The sequence below is a fragment of the Nannospalax galili genome, unplaced genomic scaffold (genome assembly GCF_000622305.1).
Source record: "Nannospalax galili isolate Female #2095 unplaced genomic scaffold, S.galili_v1.0 scaffold707, whole genome shotgun sequence".
Taxonomy (NCBI): domain Eukaryota; kingdom Metazoa; phylum Chordata; class Mammalia; order Rodentia; family Spalacidae; genus Nannospalax; species Nannospalax galili.
This window is the reverse complement of record NW_008356263.1, coordinates 620,822-627,212: the sequence shown is the minus strand read 5'-3', so window position 1 is coordinate 627,212 and position 6,391 is coordinate 620,822. Positions and strand designations below refer to the sequence as shown.

Sequence of the window (6,391 nt, the reverse complement as noted above, 5' to 3'; positions counted from 1 at the left end):
TCATTTAGATAGCCCCACTGAAGGGGTACTCCAATTGCCTCACCCTGCATCCCTGTTCAGCATGGAAGAAGCTAGAGCAGTCTGTGTCCCAATTCCCTATTGGCAATTCGGGCAATCTCTTCATAGGATGGTGTGATAAGACTAGGACATAGGAATTGGCTAGGCAGTTAGGGTAAAAAGACCCCAAAGAAAAGTAGCCAGTTTCTTGGCTAAAACTCACAATGTCCTTGGTCCTCTTAGCAACATACTCCATTACAAAGGGTAAAAATGTCAAAAATATTTGAGAGCTTTCATCTAATCCTTAAAAGATTTTAGGATTACCTCTTTAGAGGGGAGAGTGTTAGAGTAGCCAAAAGCCCCATAAAATAAATAAATAAATCGAAGAAGAAGAACGAATCCATGCAGTTATCAGAAAAAAGTGATGGGGAGATATGGGAAGAGTTGGAGGGAAGGAAATGGGCATGGATTTGATCAAAACACCTTATATGCCTGTATGAAATTCTCAATAAATTATTTACTTAAAAAATTTAGTTCATTTATTTTAAATTTTATTTATGTATGTGTGTGCCTGTATGTGGGTAAGTGCACTTGAGTGCAGTATCCATGGAGGCCAGAAGAGGGTGCTGGATCCCCTGGAACTGGAGTTACAGGTAGTTGTGAGCCACCCCATGTAGGTTCTGGGAATCAAACTCTGGTCATCTGCAAGAGCAACATGTGCCTGTTAATCCCTGAGCCATTTCTCCAGCATAAGATTTTTCTTAATATTTTTGAATTTTTTTGTGTAGGAGTGCTTTCCCTAGATGTATATAAGTGCACCAGCACCATGTATGTGCAGTGCCCCCAGAGACCAGATCCCCTGGAACTGGAGTTATAGATTGTTAGCCATCCTGTGGGTTCTAGGAACCAAATCCAGGTCCTCTGGAAGAGCAGCCAGTACTCTTAACTGCTGAACCACCTCTCCAGTCCCCATTTTCTTTCTTTCTTTCTTTTTTAATTGGGGGGGGGGCTGGAGAGATGGCTCAGGGGTTAGAACACTGGTTGTTCTTGCGGAAGACCCAGGTTTGAATTCCAGCACCCACATGGAGGCTAACTGTTCATAACTCCAGTTCCAGGGGATCCAACAGCCTCTTCTGTCCTCTGCAGGCATTGCACAACACGGGTGCACTTACCTACATGCAGGCAATACAGTCATTCACATTAAATAAAAATAATGAATAAAATATTTTTTAAAAATTTTTTGGTCTTTTTGAGACAGGGTCTCCCTGTAAGGCCTGGAACTCACTATGTAGACCAGGCTAGCCTTGAACTCACAGAGATCCACCTGCCTCTGCCTCCCGAGTAAATGTTCAACCACATCCAGCTATTTATTTATTGTTGGGGGTAGGGTACACACATGCCACATCATACATGTGGAAGAGGGAAGACTCTTGGCACCTGCTCACAGCAGGCCCTTTGTTTCAGAACACTGACTTCCAGAGGAGCCAGGCATTTATTGTGACCTCTAAAGTTGCCCTTAAATGGCTCTGTAGCTGGGTAAAGGATCCAGGTGGCAGAAGGTGGGGTGGGCAGACATATTTCTCTTAGAGGAGGGGGCCTGACTCTTCTAAAGACAGATGGAGGGAAAGGGAATCTCCAAATCTCTACCTGGATCTGAACTTCATTCTGAAATGGCACCAGCCCTAGGGATTGAACTGCATGACTGGGTAGAGATTGCCTGACCAGGTCAGGGGTGAGGCCCAAGTGTGTTGAGGAGATGGGAAGAGACCTGGAGCTGAGTGGGGCACGTCAACTCTGTTTCGTCAACTCTGTTCAGAGCTGGCTATGATGGGCCACCTAAGTCAGGGGCAATGCCCCAAGACTTGGGTAGAAGGTCATACTCAGAGTATCTTCTGTCCCTTAGCACTCACCCACAACCGCAGTTTGTAGAAGATCCCAAAGTAGATGCAACATCTTGTGACCGCCCCCCAAACTTGAGCAAGACAGCCCAATGAAGATGCCTAGGGCAGATGAGGGAGTGATAGGCCAGTGAGAGGAGAAGGGGAGGGTCCTAAGGAGGGACAGAGGCCAAGTGCTGGTGACATTTTTGTTCTGAAGTTACATGTGCCAAATGGAAAGGAATCCTATGGGAACCAGTGTGAGTGTGTGTGCCTGGTCATCAGATGGGAGTTGTTCTGTGTGTGTGTGTGTGTGTGTGTGTGTGTGTGTGTGTGTGTGTGGTTTCTCTGAGTCTCTATTTATGGTTGGGGTCCAGAGTCATGGGTATCCACCCAGCAGTTATTGTCTTTTCCTCTGCTCTCTCCCTCTTCCCCTCCTCCCTCTCCCAGTATGGTGCTGAGAATCAAATCCAGGCTAGGTAAGCATTCTAGTACTGAGCTACCTCCCAGCCTATCTTTGTTTTCCTGCCTGAGGGTGGGTGTGCCTATAGATTGTTTGCAGTTGGGTTCTCAGTGGGGTCTGCCTTTCAGTGGGTGAAGGCCCTAACGGTGGGAGCACCTGGAGGGACAGCAGGTGGAACTCTCTGTGAGGTTTGGGTGGTGCCCTGCCCCTTCTCCCACCCAAGCAGTTTTGAACAAAAGAGACGTTGTACTGGGAACCCAGGGTCCTGGGTCCCTCAAGCTGTTTGTGCCTTAGTCTCCTGGGATGAAACTGAGACTTGGAACGGTCACCCCTTGGCTTGTCCTCTTTATTTTCTGACACTCTGGCTCCCTCGGTCAAATCCTTTTGCTTTGTCTGTCTTGTACTTCTAGTACATTGTCTCTCTCTGCCTTAATTTCTGTTTCAGCCAGAGTCTGGCTTTTTTTTTCGCCTCAGGCCTTTCCCCTCCCTGATCTTGTGTCAAGACCACAATTATCCTGCTTTACTTTTTTTTGAGACAGGGTCTCCCCAGATGTCCTGGAGCTCGCTATGTAGGCCAGGCTACCCTCAGTCTCACCGAGATCCGCCAGCCTCTGCCGCCTGAGTGCTGGGATTAAAGGCTTGCACCACCATGACCAGCTGTCCTGGGTTTTACAGCGGTATCTGGGGGCCCCAGATCGCTTCCCGTACAGATTCTGCGGGCTTCTCGTGTGTGTGGGGGGGTATCTGTCCGCCACTTTGGGTGCGGGGGCGCTGTGTAGAGGGTTCGCGTCCCATTGCCGAACCCGCCCCACTCCGGAGACAATGACAAACACCGCCGTGCATTTATAAAAGTTTATTTTCCGTGCTGTAGAAGTGAGGCTCGGGGTGGTGGCTCAGTAGACCTCCGGCTTAGCAGGATCGACTTCCCGCGCCCCTGCCAGCTGCACCAGCCGCAGCAGCAGCGCCCCGGTGGACCCCGCCAGCTGCGTAGCGTTGCTCCGGTCGCGGGCGCGGGTGAGGCGGAGAAAACCCTCCCGGCACTCGGGCACGGTCTCGCAGCTCTCTGCGGGAAGGGGCGTGTGAGCCCGGGCGCCCTCGGGTAGTCGCAGCCCTCGGGGACACCCCCCAGCTCCTCCCTGCCCCTCCCGCCTCCCCCTCCAGTGCGCACAGACCGTCGAAAATCTGCTTTATTTTTCATTTCTTCTGGACGTGGCTAAGCAGAGCGAAGATGGCGTCCCGAGGGTATCTGCAAAATGGGCTCAGCGCTCGGAGAATGCGGATTCAGGGTCGCAGGCTGGATCCATGCGGCAGCCATCTGCAAGAAGAGTGAGTCAGTGACTTGGGCTGCAAACCCGGGAGCATTCGGTCTGTCGGTCTCGCCAGCTTCGCCCTGCTTACCCGGGCTGCAGCAGATGCCCGTGGCGGCGCAGCGGCCTCCGCTCCCGCACGACTTCTGGCCGGACTGGCAGGGCGAAGGCAGGTAGTTCTCCTCCTGGCAGCGCAGCGCCTCGGCGGTGCCCACGAAGCACCCCAGCTCGTCCCCACAGCAGATGCTGGGCCCGAAGCAGCGCCCTTTGCCGCCCGGGCCGCAGGGGAGGCACTGCGGGGGTGGACCCGGGTCAGCTGGAGAGGGTCTGGTGGGGGACCTCGCCAGGCCGCGGTGGTCTGCGGCCACTGTGCTTCGCCTCAGTACCCTGTCACAGGTCCCTCGTCCAGCAGGGCAGGAGTGGAAATCTAAACTCCTTGGTTACCAGGTGACCGAGGACCAGTTCTCACTAAGGCTACTCAACACTCACCCGAGTTGGTAGACTCCCCTCCCCTGGGCTGTAGCACGGGAGGGCCTCTCTTAGTTCCCAGGGCGTCACAGGTGAGTACCAATCTCTAAAAGGCTCACCACACCGACTTTCAGACGGTACTCCTGCACATCCCTAGGCGGTCTTTCCCCACCCTTCCCCAACTGCGGAACGCTCCGGCCCCACGGAGAGCAGACTACTCCGGCCCTTCCCATTTTCTGGTCTTTGCCTTAGTTCCAAGCTGGTAGGCCTCACATGGGCCTCCACCTCCTGCCACCCACGATGGCCTACTAGGTGGGTGGCAGGGATCAAATCGGAGCCGGGTAAGTATACCAACACCTGGTGCCTCAGGTCTCCAAAGAAAGCCTACCAAATTGAGCCTGGCCATTAGATTCTCTTCAGCTCTGCCAGAAGGGTAATAAAAGTACATTGGCTGGACCTGTAGCATAAGAGAATTGGGCTGGGCAGGAAACTGGGCTAAGTATCTAGCATAGTCTACTCAAGTCATCTTTTGGAGGCAGGGACAGACTGGCCCATGTGGCTAGAAATGGGCCCATGAGAGTCTGGGTCTGGGTAGAAAAGGCCTAGAATTCTGTGTAGAACAGAGCCTTGTATATTCCAGCCAGTCCTGATGAATGGACCCACATGGATGAGAGGAGTCCTGGTCACCCAGTTCTAATTGCTCTAGCTAGGTCCAGTTATGGGGAAGTGTCATTTTTTGGCATCCCCTGTCCTTTGCACCTGATCCTCTCTCTCTACTTGAATAATCCGTCTGCCCTGCCATACCACTTCCTTCCAGGAACCTCCCCTAAAGTCTGACTTCTCTGTAACCTCCCTCCACCCTAGCTCCTGCCTCATGGTGTCATTCCTAGGACACTCCCAGCAGAGATGGACCAAAGTAGTACCTGTCTCAGCTCCATGTCCGACATGGCTCTCTTGCCGCCCCTTGGGCAGTTCTGGAAGTAGCAGGCAGAAGTGAAGGCCAGCAGGCCCAGGAAGCAAGCAGGCAGCATGGTGTTGGGCATCCTGGTGAGCACAGGTGGGCACTGTGTGTAGCACTGTTCCACTGGCTCTGTGTTGCTGCCTTGGCAGCCTATTTATGTCTGCAGGTGTTCCCTAGGAGGCGACAGTGTGGCGGCTGCCTTCCTCCCCAGGGGCTCCCCAGGAGCCCACAGCAGACAGGTCCCAAGCTGTCAGCAGTGATTCAGGCATCTGGGGACACACGTGGACCTGTCTGTGCAGAGGATGGTGGAGGAGGGGGCAGGCCAGCAGGCTGTCATTGGCCACAGTGTGACTGGAGCTCCTGCAACTGTGACGGTGGTGCCCTGTACCCGGGGAGATAAGACAACTTGGGAGTTACTTGGAGCCCATATCTGAGCATTTTAGCTACTCTGAACAGGCTGGGGGTCAACGAACCACATCCACCAAGGGCTGGTGTGTTTGGAACAGGATCAGGATCAGAAATGGTACAGCAGGGAAAGGCCTGTTAGTTGTGAGGTAGGGTGAGTGACAGGAACTACACACACCTGGTGGGAAGTGAGCACATCAGGGTTTGGGGCAGGGGGAATTGCCACTTGCAACTTCATGGACAAACAGCCATAGTCATAGAGTCAAGGCCAGAACACAGAATCAAGGGACTGACCTACACAGGGTGTGGTAGACTTCAGGTGAGGCCCAAGATGCTTCCACCCCATCCACACCCCAGTGGAGCCAGGTACAGGGACTTGGGCCCTGAGACTGGTGGCCTTGGTGATAGTTCCTAGCTGGTCTCCCATGACCTCTTCCCACTCAAGACATGAATTAGGGGACTATTGTGGGAATAAGAACTCTAGGCTCAGTAAGGTGTAAAAATAGTTAGGAGGGCCTGGTGTCATAGGCCTAGTTACTTGGGAAGCTAAACCAGGAAGATCAGATGTTCAAGTACAGTTGCCAGGTGTGAGTTCAAGGCCAGCCTGGTCTATAGAATGAATTCAAGTCCAGCCTCGGGAATTTAGTGAGACCTTGTCTTCAACACTGAAAAATAAAAAGAGCCGGGTGGTGGTGTGTGCTTTTAATCCCAGCACTCGGGAGGCAGAGGCAGGCAGATCTCTGTGAGTTCTAGGCCAGCCTGGTCTACATTGTGAGTTCCAGGCCAGTGGGGGCTACAGGGAAACCATCTCTCAAAAAGATCAAACATAAATAAATAAATAAATAAATAAATAAATAAATAAATAAATAAATAAACAAACAAACAAACAAGCCAGAATGATCTACTACATTTA

The 6,391-nt window shown here is 52.3% G+C and overlaps 1 protein-coding gene across 2 annotated transcripts; it reads right to left on the bottom strand.

Moving 5' to 3' along the window:
* Positions 1 to 3,202: 3,202 nt before the first annotated feature.
* Avp (arginine vasopressin) lies at positions 3,203 to 5,209 on the bottom strand. 2 transcript variants are annotated; one of them, XM_008854476.2, is made up of 3 exons: positions 5,036 to 5,209; positions 3,736 to 3,937; positions 3,203 to 3,400 (listed from the first exon to the last, which is right to left on the bottom strand). In XM_008854476.2, exons 1-3 carry the CDS (start codon positions 5,153 to 5,155, stop codon positions 3,231 to 3,233), a joined length of 492 nt encoding a protein of 163 aa, XP_008852698.1. In that variant the 5' UTR covers positions 5,156 to 5,209; the 3' UTR covers positions 3,203 to 3,230. The 2 variants fall into 2 exon arrangements, with proteins under 2 accessions (XP_008852698.1, XP_008852697.1); XM_008854475.3 differs by lacking the exon at positions 3,203 to 3,400 and adding an exon at positions 3,514 to 3,652 and having other exon boundaries at positions 5,036 to 5,201.
* Positions 5,210 to 6,391: the final 1,182 nt, after the last annotated feature.

Excerpts from the sequence above, each read along its gene's own strand:
- Avp (XM_008854476.2), bottom strand. The coding sequence starts at position 5,155 with ATGCCCAACACCATGCTGCCTGCTTGCTTCCTGGGCCTGCTGGCCTTC. Across the intron at positions 3,938-5,035 it reads CGGACATGGAGCTGAGACAG|TGCCTCCCCTGCGGCCCGGG; the intron begins GTACTACTTTGG and ends CCACCCCCGCAG. Across the intron at positions 3,401-3,735 it reads GGGCATCTGCTGCAGCCCGG|AGAGCTGCGAGACCGTGCCC; the intron begins GTAAGCAGGGCG and ends CCCTTCCCGCAG.